The sequence below is a fragment of the Zalophus californianus genome, chromosome 12, assembly GCF_009762305.2.
Source record: "Zalophus californianus isolate mZalCal1 chromosome 12, mZalCal1.pri.v2, whole genome shotgun sequence".
NCBI classification, from domain to species: domain Eukaryota; kingdom Metazoa; phylum Chordata; class Mammalia; order Carnivora; family Otariidae; genus Zalophus; species Zalophus californianus.
Window position 1 is genome coordinate 104,083,219 of NC_045606.1, and position 14,708 is coordinate 104,097,926.

Consider the following 14,708-nt stretch of genomic DNA (forward strand, 5'->3'; position numbering starts at 1 on the left):
AGACAGACAATCCAGGAACCCATAAAATATTTTCATAAGGGGTGCCTAGGTGGCACATAAGTTGATAGTGGTGACCAGGGCTTAGAGCGGAATATACAGAGAGAGTGTGAAAGCCTGCTTCTGCCCTTCCCACAGAGAGAGGTGAAGATGGAACCCTTCCATTCCATCCACCCCCACTTTGGGTTGTGTTCAAGAAATGAAAACAAGTTACATTATTAGCAAATGCTACGTTTTGGTTATGCATGAGGATTTGAAAACAATTTTGTCATAATCCGGGATGACAACACTTGTTAAAAACGTATATGCTCTCATAGAAGTAGGAAAGATTATGTCAAGTTCACACCAGTTTTGGCATGATGGACTGGGTGTAGGGTGTCTACACCGTAACCAGGCTGTGCCTGCCCTGTAAGTTAGCAGCGGCAGGAAACCCACCACTGACGCTGGGACAACAGTAACAGGCTAATGAATGGCAAATGTCTTTGCGCAGTCCTTCTCAAAACTTTCCTAATGAAACACCCCTTGAATCCTGGAGTGTGAACACAGCCACTGTAAGCATTCCTCTTCCTTGAAGTTTCCTGTTTTATCATTAAAAAAATCATGTCAATCCTCCCTCCCCCACCCCAACCAAAAAAAGGAACTTTGAGAAATATGAATATCTCAAGAGGATGTTTCTGTTTTTTTAAAGGCTTCTGGCATAGAGCCACAAACCCTGATACTGAAGATGCCACACACAATGGAATTTCACACTCCCTCAGCCCCGGGGGTCGCTTGGCCACCAGGGGATTTGCTCTCAACCTCTGCCCATCTGCAGACAGTACAGAAGACCACAGACTCTTTCTCCGCTGCTGTTGAGGAACATCTTAAGTAATACGATTTTGCTCAACGAGATGTGGGTTTTTGATTAGCATGGGGCATATGGTGTGACACACGTGGCAAACAGGATATAAATACACATTACACATCAGCGAGATAATCAACTTTTTGAGAGTAAAGTTTAGTAAGGGTTTATATTTTCTGTTTTTCTTGAGCAGTTGGGACGGTTTGCTTTCCGTATGTAAGGAAAGACAATGTGAAAGTGGAAGAAATTATTGTATGAATGAAACTTGCATCATTTGCATTTTCATAAAAGATCCTGTCAAAGGTTTCTGGACCCCTATGTACCGCTGGGGAACACCCCCCAAACAGCTCCGATCTCCGCGCCCTCGCTACGTGCCAGGCATCAATCAACCGGCGGCAAACGAGCAGGTGTGGTGACCAGCAGGCGCCGCGGAAGCGGGTCACAGACTAGAGGTCGGGGCACCGTCAGGTGACGCGGCGGGTGCAGCGCGATCGCCTGCTGACCGCCCGGTGGAGGGGGCCAGGTTGGCAGGGGAGGCCCATCCGTGCGCCACGTCCGGGCGAGGACCTGGAGCCCACGTCGTCCGACCGAGAGACGCCACCCACCCGCTCCCGCCAGCCCCGCTCTTCCCTCCCAGGCCCGCCCGGCCGGTCCCCGCAGCCCCTCCGGCCGTCCGCCCGCCGGCCGTCCGCGCTCCCGAGCCAGCGCCGGGCGCGAGGCGGTGGTGGCGTGTGCTGACGTCATATGGGCCGCCCGTCCCGGATTGGCCGCAGCCGCCTCACCAGACCGCGAGCGGACGGGCGCGCGGGCGGGGCGGGGCGCGCGGAGGCCACGCCCCCAAGCGGCGGGCCGGGTAGGATCACGTGATCCGGGGCCCCGCCGCCCGCCTTATAAGCTGCGCCGCGCGCCCCGCGCCACGGGCCCAACTCCAGGCGGTCCGGGCCTTGACCTCGTTCTTCCGTGAGCCCGCGCGGGCGCCCCTCGGACAGGTACGCGGGCCGTGTTGGGGGCTCTGAGGTGGGCGCGGACTGGGGCCGAGCTCGGGTCGGGAGCCTCTGGGCGGGGGCGTGGGTGGGGAGGTCGGGGCGCTCCCACCCCCTCCCGGGAGCGGGACGGACCCCAGCCCGGCCCCGGGGCGGGGCTGCACCCCTGACCCCGGTGGGCCGGCTTAGCGCCCCCTCAGTCCGGGGCCCCTGGTAACTTGCGCTGCGCGCGGACGAGGTGTGGGAAACTTTGGGACTGGACGAGCCAGCACTAGAGGTGCGTGCAGAGGGCACTCGTGGGCCCGCTCCGGTGCGGGGCAGCGCGCGGGCGCGCCGGACACCTGGCCGCCGCCGCCCCCAGCCCGTGCGCGCTCAGGTGGGCCCTCCCCGCGGGACCTGCGGCGCGGGTCGCGCAGTCTGCCGGCGCCCCAGGGGCCCGGGCTTTCCCGGTCGAGCCGCGATGAGTGGGCATCGCCATCCGTCCGACGGCTGCCCCGGGCCCGCGCGCCCCTCGCCAGCGAACTTGACGGGGCTCCGTCCCCCGCCCCCTCTCCCTGCAGGAGCGCCGGCCCGCCTCCGGTGACCGATGCCCAGGCTGGACGACCACTGCTGGAGCTGTTCCTGTGCCCAGGGCGCCAGGCACCGAGGCCTCCCTGGAGCCGGGGCCGGAGGGCTGGCGGCCAAAGTGGGAGACATGCTCAGCCCCGCCGCGCTGGCGGCCCGCCGCGGCCCGGACCCGGACTCCGCGCCCGCCCGCGGGCCTCGCAGCCCCGGGGCGGGGGGTCGCGGCGCCGGCGGCGGCCCCCCCGGCAGCTGGCACCACCACCTGGTGCAGAGGAGCCTGGTGCTGTTCTCGGTGGGGGTCGTGCTGGCCCTGGTGCTCAACCTGCTGCAGGTGCAGCGGAACGTCACCCTGTTCCCCGAGGAGGTCATCGCCACCATCTTCTCGTCGGCCTGGTGGGTCCCACCGTGCTGCGGGACGGCGGCCGGTGAGTGCAACGAAGGGGGCCGCTCGGGGCGGGGGGGGGGGGTGGTGGCGGGCACGGGGGATCGCGGGGTCGCCGGTCCGGTCTCCCGCCGCCCTGGCCCGGGGGCCGCGCGTGGAGCCCGCCGCCGTCCCCTGGGCGAGCGGGCCTGGGATTGGCGGCGGGAGAACTGGTGAGCGGCGCGGCCTCGCTGCCATTGGCCGGGCGCTTGAACACGCTACCCGCCGGCCACCGAAAACAAACCGTCACGTGGGCCGGCCGGGCGGGGGCGGCGCGCGGAGGGGACGCCCCGTCCGCCACCCGGGTGCCGCGGGGTGCCGCCGGCCAGAGCCCCTGTGGACGGCGCGCTGACTTCTTGGACTTGTTCTGCTCCCTGGCCGCTTTTATGACAATGCATGGTTGGTCTCAGCTGGGGAGACGACTGAGCGCTTCTGTCGTCGACCAGCGTTCATTGATGAGCACGCTGTGTCAGGTGTTTGCTGCGGCCGCCACTGCACAAGCTGTGGGAGTACAGAGAGGGCAGTCCGGCCCTTGCCCTCAGCCTGCCACGCTCTGCTGGGCAGAGCTCGGTCTCCAAGTGGGACCTGGTCTGGGCAGGGGTGCCGTGCTGTTGGCTGTGTAGCCAGCGTTTATGGACTGCTTGCTTTGTGTTTGATGTGCTTTGCTTTGTTCTCTCCTTACAACAGCACTCTGCTGTGGCTCCATTTCACAGATGTGGAAACTAAGTCACGGAGATCTTAAGTATCCCTGTCTAAGGGGACACAGTAAATGGCAGGGCTGCTGTGCATCATGCTCAGACTGCCTCCCTGGAGTCTGGGTGTGTCCCCTGCACTGTGGAGACACAGCCCATTGGCAGCAGACCCACTGAGCACAGCTGGATGGCCCAGGGCTCGGAGTGGGGCCTTCTAGCCAGGACACATCACTGGGGGGATACTGTAGTTACTTGGTGGGTAGACTGCTGTCATCTCTGTTCTTAGGAAGATAGGATACTACTTGGCCTCCCTAAACCCTTTAAGCATATGGCTATCCTATTAATCCTTTTTGGGAAACTTACCTAGATGCAGATCCCATGTTTCATGCCCATAGGGTACAGTAGTTCTTTCTTTGAATCAAAAATCTGATCTTAAAAATGAAATATTTTAGGTTAGGCTTTATTTGCAATTGCAGCTTCAAGGGATTCTGGGATTATCTGAAACACAGTTTCTCATACCTCCTTTTTTTAAAAAAAATTATCAGGTAAGCATAGGGCAAAATCCCACAGTACATTTGTATCTTTTTACCCTTTAAAAGGTAAGATTAAGTTATAGGAAAATAAGTTCTAGAATTGTTTGGGTTCCAGTTTTCAAAACTCTAAAATTAGAACTTGATAAAATGTAATACGAAATTGAAACTGAAACTCTCCCATTGAATGTGTTGCCAGAACTGCATCTCTTGTTTCTCTGTCCAGGAACCTGAAATAGTTATCTCTTTCATGGACACCAGGTGGAACAGCCCCGTGGCTTTCAAGCCTCCGCACTTGGATGACTTTAGGTGCTGAGCCTTGCGTCCTACAGTCGGTCCCAGGGGGCCTGGATCCCCACCAGCCACCAAGCACCCTGTTCCTGCCTTCACTTGTCCATTTTACTTCTGTCCTGGAATGCCACACCCTCCCCCCATCTAAATTCTTTGTCCTCATGCTTTAAAATTCTATGCCTGTGAAAATTCCCTAACTCTTCGAGACCACAGTAAAGCTCTTCCTACTCCGCCTTCTAGTTACATAACCCGCGTCATTTTACACATGAGGGAACAAACATGAGGATCCAGGCCCCATCGGAGCCCACAGGGAACAGGGCCCTGGTTTTCTGAACCTGGTCCCAAGCTATTCCCACAGGTCAGGACCTGGACTCGGGGGAGGCTCAGCATGGCTGACTTGTCATAGCGTTATATGGATAATTAACCCCCTGCCTGATTCAGGTCCGTGCCTAATTAAACTGAAGAACAGCAATTTTATTTTAAATTTCTCAAAACAATGTGATCCTTTTGTTTGTACTCAGGGAAACAAAAATATAAAATTAGTCTTAATTAAAATGCTGTATTATAGCACATATATTTTTCTAGGAAAAGAATTGATTTGAATAACATGTTAATAATTGCCACGTAGAAGTTCTCTGCTTGCAAGCTGGCGGACCCTAATACTGTGTTGTTTTACCAGCTGTTGTGGGCTTGCTGTACCCCTGCATTGACAGTCACCTCGGGGAGCCGCACAAGTTTAAGCGGGAGTGGGCCAGTGTGATGCGCTGCGTGGCCGTGTTTGTTGGCATCAACCACGCCAGTGCTGTATCCTTCGGTGGATGTGCTGGGTCCAGAGCATTTCCCCAGCGTACCTGCTGAAACATTTGTTCCTTTTAATGAGTGTATATTATCTCATAGTTTCGCTGAATGGTCTTCTTCCAACTCTTATTTTAAAGCACATTGCTTGGTTTCTACTTAGCAAGCGTTTTCAAAGTGGTTCGGGAAACTTAAAATAATACCTGTTGCGTGATAGTATCTTCTGGTTCTTTGGAGTGGGTTTTGTAAATTCCCTCTCATATGCCCACCTTACATCCTTCTGTTGTGAAGACCTGGTGTCTGGCCCAAGGAGAAGTATCTGGGGGTCCCTGTTCTTGGGCCGCTTCTTCTAGAGGTTGAAGAGAAACCGGTCTCTGCTTCTCTGCCGCCTCCCTGGCTGCGACCACCAAGTTTCAGAGCCGGGCAAAGGTGGTGTCCTCTGCAGTAGGATTCTTAACAGAAGGTCCCTGGACTTCCCGAGTCCTCGGGTGAAATGCATTGGCGCAGACTATGTCACGTGTGTGTACGTTAGTGTGTTTGTCAGGAAGAGAGGCCGTACTTTCCCAGGTCTCAAGACTTTGGGTTTCTTTAGCACAACTAGAGTCTATTTCAAAATCTTAGAGGAAGGTATTTTTAGAGTTACTGTTTCTTAAATCTGCTCTATCTGTATTTTAATGATTCGAGTGTCAAGAGAGGATATTATAAGATACCTTAGCTTTGACAACATTGGTTTTTTTTCAACAGCTGATCAGTAGTGTTGTGGTGAAAAGCAGCTGTGTCCCCACAGACTGTGGAAGTGTGTAACGTAGAATGACACCTGATGACGTGTCCGAGGAGACATGGGGAGAGGAGTGTGTTTGCTCAGTTCAGGTTACTAATCAAAACAAAAAATAGGACTGGGACTAGAGAGGATTTAGCAAAATACGTTGTTTTGTGGTCTAAATGCTAGCAGCTACTGCTTTGGGAACATCTCCTTATAGATGAAGTGTCCAAGCATGTGATCCAGAGGCGTCCTGATCTTGGCAACCTTGTGCCCAGCAAATCCTTTCTGCAGCAGCCTGGGCATGTTTTTTGGATGGAGAGTTATGTGGTGCGTAATAATGAAAACACACGTGTAGGATCTGGGGTGTCTTGTTTTGCTTGGTTGGTTGGGTTTTTTTCTTTGGCTTGTTTTAATCATCTTAAAAATCACTGGACTTTTCCTTAACCTTGCATCACCAGAAATTGGATTTTGCCAATAATGTCCAGCTCTCCTTGACATTAGCAGCCCTGTCTTTGGGCCTTTGGTGGACATTTGACCGTTCGAGAAGTGGCCTCGGGCTTGGGATCACCATCGCCTTCCTGGCCACTCTGATCACTCAGCTGCTGGTGTACAATGGTGTCTATCAGTAAGTATGTACTCTCAAATAGCGACTGCGTCCAGAAGCTGTTACTCCACTTTTGTTAAAAACACCCACTCAGCTGGATGTCATGTTTTATTTATACATACATGAGGCCGGTTTGGGCAGGAAAATCTCAAAAATGCTGCTTATTGTTGATTTGCACGTGAACGGCGTAGCATCTGTAACTTGCTGTCGGGGTGCAGCATTCAGATGTGACCGTCCCACGGCCCGTTGCGGTAGCCGGGTAACCCGTGTCTCCCCGCTGAAGGGGGTCTCACCCCGGAGGCCAGCTGAGCTCAGGGAAGCTGACGGCTCGGGCACAAGTCCCTCTGCTCTCTCTGCAGGTACACATCCCCGGATTTTCTCTACATCCGCTCCTGGCTGCCGTGTATCTTCTTCTCAGGAGGTGTCACCGTGGGCAACATAGGGCGGCAGCTGGCTATGGTACGTGGTGACGCGGTCTGCCCCCGGCGCTGCAGGAGCTGGCCTCCTAGCCTGGCTTTACGCAAGTCACTGTAACGTGTGCTGGTCTATGTCTAGTTGAGACTCAGAAACGATTACTGAGAAGAGCGTACGTTTAAAAAAATAAGTAGCGGTACCAACTCAGGACTTTGCTAAATTATAAAGATTCAGGGGATTTGTAAACGCATGATGAGCTGGAAAGCAAGCAGAGTTGTGGGCAGCCCCGCATGTAATGGATGCGTTCAGTGGCTTTTCTGAGCTCTCAACTACTCTAGTAACTGGCAGAGCGGTCACTGAAAGCGCTAATGGCTGATAACAAGGCCCCCGCCGTCCCTCACGCAGGGCCAGGTGATGCCAGGGCAGCAGACGCCGCGGAGACCCTGCGCCCAGGTCCGGGCCTGGGTAGGCCAGCCCTGTCCTTCCCAGGGCCGGTGGGCCTGGCGGGCCTGGCTCAGCGTCGTGGGGAAGACGGACTCCCAGGGGCACGGAGCCGTTTCCTGAGAGCCAGAAAGGCAAAGGAAGTCCGGGATCATTTTGGCAGTTCTGTTCAGTAGTAAACATTCACATTTCAACACTTTAGTAAGAGAAAATTAAATGTGGACATTTAACTGTTCTTTCGAGTTGACTCTGACTCTAGGGCTTCATTGAAATGAACTGAAGAGAACTGCAGAGTCTTAAGAGGGCCACTGCCCTCAGAGATCAACCGTGGGGCATTCTCAGAAAACTTGTCTTGGTCCCTCAGGCTGTTTATAGAACAGGACGTCTATTTGTGCCTGCTGATACTTGTGGGAGCTGAATTTGAAGGCTGCGTGGCTGGTTCACAGAGATAGAACTAAGTTCTGAAAGCTAGAATGTGTAGCACATCCCACTGGTTCTGGAGTTCCTCGTCCCTCCCTCCACCCCTTACGGTCCCAAGGAGCCAGTGCCCAGAAGGGAACGTGATGAAAATATGGTTTCTTGCAGCCCCGATGAGGGTCAGTGGACTTGGCTCACTTATATTGACTTGCGTGGGACACCCGTGCGCTGGCTCCCTCCTGCCCAGCCCACTGCCTGGTTTTCCGAGTTGAACTGGGCAGGTCCACCATCTGTCCACCATCCGTCCACTGTCCATCCACCAGTGCTTGTTGCTGTGAGGCTTCTATTTTAGCAGCTTCAGTAGAGAACTCCTAATATGGCTTTTGGGATAAATCTGTCATCAGCCAGGGTAACTCCATTAAATGAACATTTGAATGACCTTCAACAAGTTGAAGGTTGTTATTTCAGGCTGCTGGGCTGATGCTGTTGTGTATTCACGGGGAAGGTTTGACCCAGGTTCAGGAAGTAAGCATTTCGTGGGTAGAGGCAGCAACTTCCCACGGGCACGAGTTGTAAGCATCTAGAAATGGTTGGAGGAAAGTTTTTTTAAAAGTCATGCAAATTGTACCTTTGAAAATACTACTTGAAGATTGTGTTAGTGAATGGTCCTCGCTGTGCCTCTTCAGTTGTTAGGGTGGAAATTTTAAAATTAAGTGAAAATTTAACCGATAAGTGTGAATATTAAAGATTTTAAAACAAGCTAACTGCAGGGCTCTAATTCTCCTTACTGAAGCTTGCTCTTCCCTTTTAGGGGGACTTACGTAAGGATGTTCTTACCTCACAAGGGAGCCAGCGCACAGGTGTCCCATGCAAGTCAATATAAGTTGAAATGAGGGGCGCAATAATCACCTTCCCTCCCAGGTCATGAGAATGAGCGGACTTCTCAAGTCTCTGCACCCACCCCACGTGCCATTGTTTCCATCCATGAGTGTGCAGATCCTTCCCCCTGGGCCCCAGCCGCAGAGAAAGTTAGCAGGGTCAGAAGTGGGGGCTTCCTTCCCCTGGGCCAGGGGCACCGCCCGCCATCCTGTCGCCCGGGACGGGAGCTACTGACGGCGAGTGGCCACTCCAGGGGAGGAGATGGCAAGGCACCCATTCTCTGGGTGGAGAGCCCGGGACGAGTGAACATGTGTGAGACTGTCCTCACTTGTGCAGCTGTGTTTGTGCTGGAGGAAGCTCCGTGGTGGAGCATGGCTTCTGGCTTCATTGCTTCGGGGAGTTACGGACGTCTGAGAGTAGGGAGCCAGGTTTAAGCCCTGTTCCACAGCATGGGTCTGTCTGACTTGGCGGGCAGCACTCGCCTCTCTGGTGAGGAGATCAGCCTTGTGAGTGGGGGGATGGGAGATGGGCTCTGGAACGGGTTAGAAGCAGCTACTTTTGGGAAGTAGAACTGTGCATGGTTTTTAGAGTTTGTTAGATTTTTCTAGTCCTCATTAAAAAAGTTACAGTGAAAACATTACTTTTATAATCAGAAACACAGGTGACGTGTAGGATCTTGGAGCCTGTGGAGGGTGTGGGTGAGGGGGCAGGGAAGGCAGGGAAGGCTCGCTGCACGCTCACAGAGCCCACTCCCGCGGAGGTCCCCACAGACGGCCTTGATCCTGCTGCCACCGCGGCTGAGACCCCAACTTTGATTCCGAGCGATGCCACCTTCCTGAGCACGACCCTGGCGTTAGATTGCCGTCGCCGCCCCCCCTCCCCCCACGGCCCCGGAGTCTGTCCAGCTGGTCCCTGGCTTTTTGTCTTTCTTGGCTTCCATCCCCGGACGTATCTGTATGCGAATCTCGTGGAAGCAGTGGTTTTTCCTCCGTCCCCGGCACATCCAGCGCATTCGCGGTTGAAGCTAGCCGCCTGCTCCCTCTGAGCGAATCCTCTGTTCCTGTGGAACGAGGGTGCTGCCCTGGGTGCCCTGTACGCGGTGGACAGACTGCCCGCTGCGGCGGCAGCCAACGGTGCGGGAAGCCTGCCGATAGAATCGGGAGCGTAGGAAATTAATCTCAGACTACGTCAGCTCCCAAGAGTGAAATACACGTTCCTGATAAAGGTGTCCTGCCTGCCTAGGTTTTCACAGGGCCTGCTCTTTGGGGGGCTGCTCCCCCGAGGCAGCACCAGCGGAGGGCCATGAGGGGCTGGAGTACTGGAGGGGTTGCAGGTGCCTGAGGCCCAGCCCAGTGCTGCAAGCAGCCCTGCGGGGACAGGGAGTGAGCCCCCGGGGCAGCACCGAGGCCGCACACCCTGACAGACTGGGAGAGCGTACGCTGTTGTGCAGGTGTGTGACTTGGGGTCCCATAGTTGTCAATCTGAGCAATGCTTTTGTGACATAAAGTCAGCCCTTCTGGAACCTTCCTCATCAAGGAGACAACTGTCTTTAAAGAGGACGAGTTAAAGAGGTTTTTTAGGGAGAGTGCGACTACTTAAGCCTCCCTCCTCAATTGTTTTCTTTCTTCAAAGAAAGGGAAAAAAGTCACAGCTTTCAAAACAGGCTTACACTGCTCAAAATTCGAAAACTCATTTTCATGCTTAAATCCCAGGAAAGCTGCTCAGTGTCAGGAGTGGGGCTGGCCCACCCGGCTGTCCTCAGGCCGCGCTCTGCAGCAGTCAGCTTCCTCTTCCAGCCCACCTTCCGCAGAGGCCTTGCACTCAGCTGTCTGCAGGACCTTGGTACTTTAGGGGCAGAGTTTAAGAAGGACTCTCAGTTCAGGATCGGCACCTTCCCCCAGTGTAAGGCCGTTGACGGCTGCAGCTCCACGAAGGAGAGGAAGGTGGTGGAGCCAGCGCCGACCGGAGCGCTGGCCCCGCACTCCGCTGCGGTCTCCTGGAATGCCTTCTCCGTCCTCACCCGGGCTCTCTCCCTTAGGAAGAAATGTCATTACTTGCAAGGATCGCCACGTCTCAAAGTTGCACGTGGGTTCCATTCAGTGGTTCAAGTAACTTCTTCCATGTGGTAGTCATTTGTCTGCCTGATGTTTAAGAGAAAATGATGAGCCTGTAGCATGATTGTATGGAATTTCTATTTATTGCTATTGGTAGCTTCAAGTCTTAAAACGTTAAGGCGTCACGCTGCCCCAGGGCAGGGGACATGTGGCTCTGCTTCTGGTGGCCCAGGCTGCAGGATTCCTGGCAGCAGAGAACTGACTTCTTTCCCGTTCGTGAGGGCCGCCCCTCGGCCGCCAAGAACTGTAGTAACGCTGGTGTCCTTCCTGAGGGCTGCATTGGCTCGTCCAGTCTTCGCGGTAGCAGTTTGAAGTAGGACCTGCTGTTGCCCGTTGTGAAGACGCGGGGAAGGTGGCCAGGAAGGTCAGCCGCCCGGGTGTGACACCCGTCCTGCTGGCACGTGGCGGCCGGCAGCCCTCCCCGGGGACCGTGCCGGCGTCTGTGCGGGTGCCCTGGCGTTGCGGGGGTCCCCTCCTGCCCCGGGATGTGCTGCTCTCAGGCAGCGCGCCCGGTGTCCCGTCCGACCCAGGCTGAGCGATAGCTCTTGTCGGCGGTGACTTGTGTCCCTACACTAACACCAGACCTGACCGTAGTCTCCCGCACACCACGGGTGGCAAACCCGCGTTCTCTGAATCCCACGTGTGGTGGGTCTGCCCCCGGGTTTCTCTAGGCGATTTTTGTTTAGGACCTTTCTCACGTTTGTAGCCAGCAGCTCATCGTGCTTCCAGATGACCAGATCTTACATCTGTGTTTCCCTGGGTAGGAATTAGCGCCCGAAAACTCCTGGCGGCCCCCTTACTGCGCTTCTCCCACATCAGACACGGGACGGTCTCGGGCTTCTTTCGCTGACTGGTGGCATTCGCCCGATGTCCTACAGGACAGGTGCCTAGGTGGGGGAGGCCAGTGGGCCACACGGGTTCCGGGAAGGAAACATTCACCGGAGGTCCTCCCGTGCCCTTCAGTGGCCTTGTGACCTTAACAGAGGCCACTGGTCGTTGGAGTTGCTCCTCCCTCAGTGAGACCTCAGCCCTGCGCTGGGAATCGCCGGGCAGCACCCGGAGAGCAGGCGGCACCCGAGAGCGGGTAGCACCCGAGAGCGGGGACACGCCGACACCTGCAGGCGTTGTTGTGAGGCTCAGACCAGGAAGCGCGGGGCACAGGCGTCCCTCGGCATCCCGAGCCAGGCCTGTCTCAGCAGACTGCCTGCTGTCCGTAAGGGTCCTCAGGAGCAGACTGATAGTGCCCAGAAGAGTGTGCTTTCTAGACCGCAGTGCACGAGCCTCCCCGTGCCACCGCCCGCACCCCTGCGCCCTCCTTCAGGGGCGGGTTTAGCCCTGTCTACACTCACACAGCAGCTTCGTGGCTCCCAGCCGAGGGCGGTGAGGTCATCACAGGGGCGGGGGGGGGGGGGCACATCTCTGCCCGAGGGTGGTGAGGTCATCACGGGGGGGGGCTGTCTCTGTGCCCGTGGCTCCCAAACTTCCTGTCCCCACCGTCAGAGGAGTTCCTCTGCACACGTGTGCGGGGCTAATGTTCTCGCTCTCTTCCCATGTAGGGGGTTCCTGAAAAGCCACATAGCGACTGAGTCTTCTAACCCACTGGAGAAGAGCCAAGATTTGGGAAGGAAGTCTGTGACATTGGATTGTGACAAAGATTATCTCTTTTCCTCAGTGATCCATTTAGATTGGGCTGACTGTACCAGTGACTCCCGGAAAAATAACTCACCTGTCTTAGAATAGCAAGTGGAGAAGAACTGCTTCTCTCGAAATGGTACCTTGCTTGCCGCGTCCATGCCCGTGTCCGCTCTGGAGACGCGACCCCAGGCGGGCGCAGGAGTGCTGGCGGGCACGGCTTCCTGAGTATTCAATCTCATTTATGTTATTAAAAGCAAGTTGCCATATTTCAAAGCCTTGAACTAAAGCCTAATTACCAGCTGTTGGTTTTGTGTTGATGCCCACAAGGGATAGCTTGATGGTGCTTAACAAAGGTGAAGTGTGGAAAAATAGGAATAATATTTATCCAAAAGATCTTTTAAAAATAGGGTTGTGTAAAAAAAGAAGTGGCGGTGAGTGCAGGGAGGCCGCTCTTGTGCGGCCGCAGTGCTGAGACGCTTTACGCTCACGTGCCACACGCAGGTGTACCACAGCACACAGCCACGCTCTCCTTCCGCCCGCGGAGTTTTGTGCAGACAATCTTACTGAGCACGGAGGGCAGTGAAGGCCGTAGGCCCACACTGTGATATTCTGGAATTCTCACCTCGATACTTGAGAAGTTTCATCCAAAATCCATAATCCTCTGAGGGAGTCCCGTCTGCCGTGTATCTCAGTCCTAGTGAGCCAGAGTCCTGCGTGGTTTCACCCTGCAGACCGGACGTGGCGATTCTCCCACAGCCCTATGGAATCTGCAATCTGTGATTGCCTTGTAAACGACGCGTGCACACGCCGCCACATTGAACATTGGGTGTCTCTAAATACTCAAAGATCTTGGTGAGCACAATGTATTCACTGAATGGCATAGACCATCCTAGACCCGCTTTGCAAGGATTGGGTCTCAAACGTCAAGTGCAATGTATATGAAAACCAATCTGAGCCTTGTATTCTCTTAAATATTTATTTTTTTTTAACGTGTGAGAGGTTAAAGAGGGTTCTCCATTCATTTCAGTGCTGCATGGAGGCAGAATTCAGCAATAATTTCTTTCAGTTATGAAGTTACTCTGTTGTGCCCTCCACTGAGCCCAGGTCCTTTGAAATACTCCAGTTGTGTGGGTTTAGTAGACTTGTCATTTTTACTTACAAATTTACCTTTTTGTACTTTGCAATTTAAATGTTTTTGTTTTAAATTCTGTGAAAGTGACTTCATTACGAGACTCCTTTTGACTAGAAACGGGCAATGGGCAGGACGGGGGTCGGAGGGCCTGGCGGCTGTGGCTGCAGACATGTGCCCTCGGTTCCACTCGCGTGATGATCTTGTTGCGGTTATTTGGTTTTGTTCTGAGAAAAATACCTTGGAGTAAATTGTAGGTGACTGTGTAGCTGATCTGTTTTAGAGGAATTTTGTGTAAAAGAAAATGGGATCATTCTGAACTTTGCACTGACCCCTTATGCGTTTTCTGAAAGTGAAGATGGATGATTAGCTGCGTGAAAAGATTTTTCAAGGAAGAGGAGGTCAGCATTTTATGAGAAACCAGAAGTTACTAGGTGAAAGAAGTAATTGAATCTTTAAAATATACTTGATCATGTACAAACAGTAAGTATTTTCTCTGAAACTGGAAGTAAATCTATATCTGTTAGAAATAATGTAGCCAAAAAATGTGAATCTGAAAAATTTTTTTGCCAATACTTTATAGCAAGTATATGAACCAAAGTGATTTGCGTTTGTAAAAATGTAAAATATTATGAACAAAATTTGCACTATACCAGATACAAACATCTAGTGAGATTCACATTCATACTAAGTTTTCAGCACTGTGTTCTTTTTGCATTCATTTTTTACTTTTATTAAAGGTTCAAAACCAATTATTGTGTTTATGAGATTTTCTTTAAAGGGGTGGAGGGGGCTTTGTGTGGGATGTTAGAATTTGGAATGGGAAAATATTTTATAGCTCTTCAAACTTGACTAATGTTTATTAACTACTCTTGGGGAAACACTACTCGAGTGTATTTTTCCTTCCGGTGGGAAGTGACTGGCAGTAGACATTGACACCGCTGCCCCCCCCAACTCTGGCAGGTGGGGCATCTGCCTGGGCCTGGTTCCACCCTCCCAGGAGAGCTATGCTCGGGGTGAAGGGCTGCTTCTCCCCATCCTAGATAGGGGTCTGCCTGCAAATAGAGCCCAGGAAAAGTGACCACCAGCAGACATTTCCCTCACCACAGAGACTCAAAGTCCTGCCCGAGAGGAGTCCATGTGTCTCCAGCACAGCGACACCCACCCCAAACCGTCCAAGTCCAGGTTTGACAGTAAG

At 53.8% G+C, this 14,708-nt stretch overlaps 1 protein-coding gene across 2 annotated transcripts; it reads left to right on the forward strand.

Moving 5' to 3' along the window:
• The first annotated feature begins 1,715 nt into the window (after window positions 1-1,715).
• On the forward strand, window positions 1,716-14,262 carry INSIG1 (insulin induced gene 1). 2 transcript variants are annotated; one of them, XM_027573859.1, is made up of 6 exons: window positions 1,716-1,827; window positions 2,382-2,810; window positions 4,999-5,123; window positions 6,336-6,502; window positions 6,841-6,940; window positions 12,303-14,262. In XM_027573859.1, exons 2-6 carry the CDS (start codon window positions 2,408-2,410, stop codon window positions 12,330-12,332), a joined length of 825 nt encoding a protein of 274 aa, XP_027429660.1. In that variant the 5' UTR covers window positions 1,716-1,827; window positions 2,382-2,407; the 3' UTR covers window positions 12,333-14,262. The 2 variants fall into 2 exon arrangements, with proteins under 2 accessions (XP_027429660.1, XP_027429658.1); XM_027573857.2 differs by lacking the exon at window positions 12,303-14,262 and having other exon boundaries at window positions 6,841-12,156.
• The last annotated feature ends 446 nt before the right edge of the window (window positions 14,263-14,708 follow it).

What these genes read in the sequence shown, in the direction of transcription:
- INSIG1 (XM_027573857.2), top strand. Translation starts at nt 2,408, where the DNA reads ATGCCCAGGCTGGACGACCACTGCTGGAGCTGTTCCTGTGCCCAGGGC. An exon ending in GTGCTGCGGGACGGCGGCCG is followed by an intron (nt 2,811 to 4,998) that starts GTGAGTGCAACG and finishes TTGTTTTACCAG; the next exon opens with CTGTTGTGGGCTTGCTGTAC. An exon ending in GCATCAACCACGCCAGTGCT is followed by an intron (nt 5,124 to 6,335) that starts GTATCCTTCGGT and finishes TTGCATCACCAG; the next exon opens with AAATTGGATTTTGCCAATAA.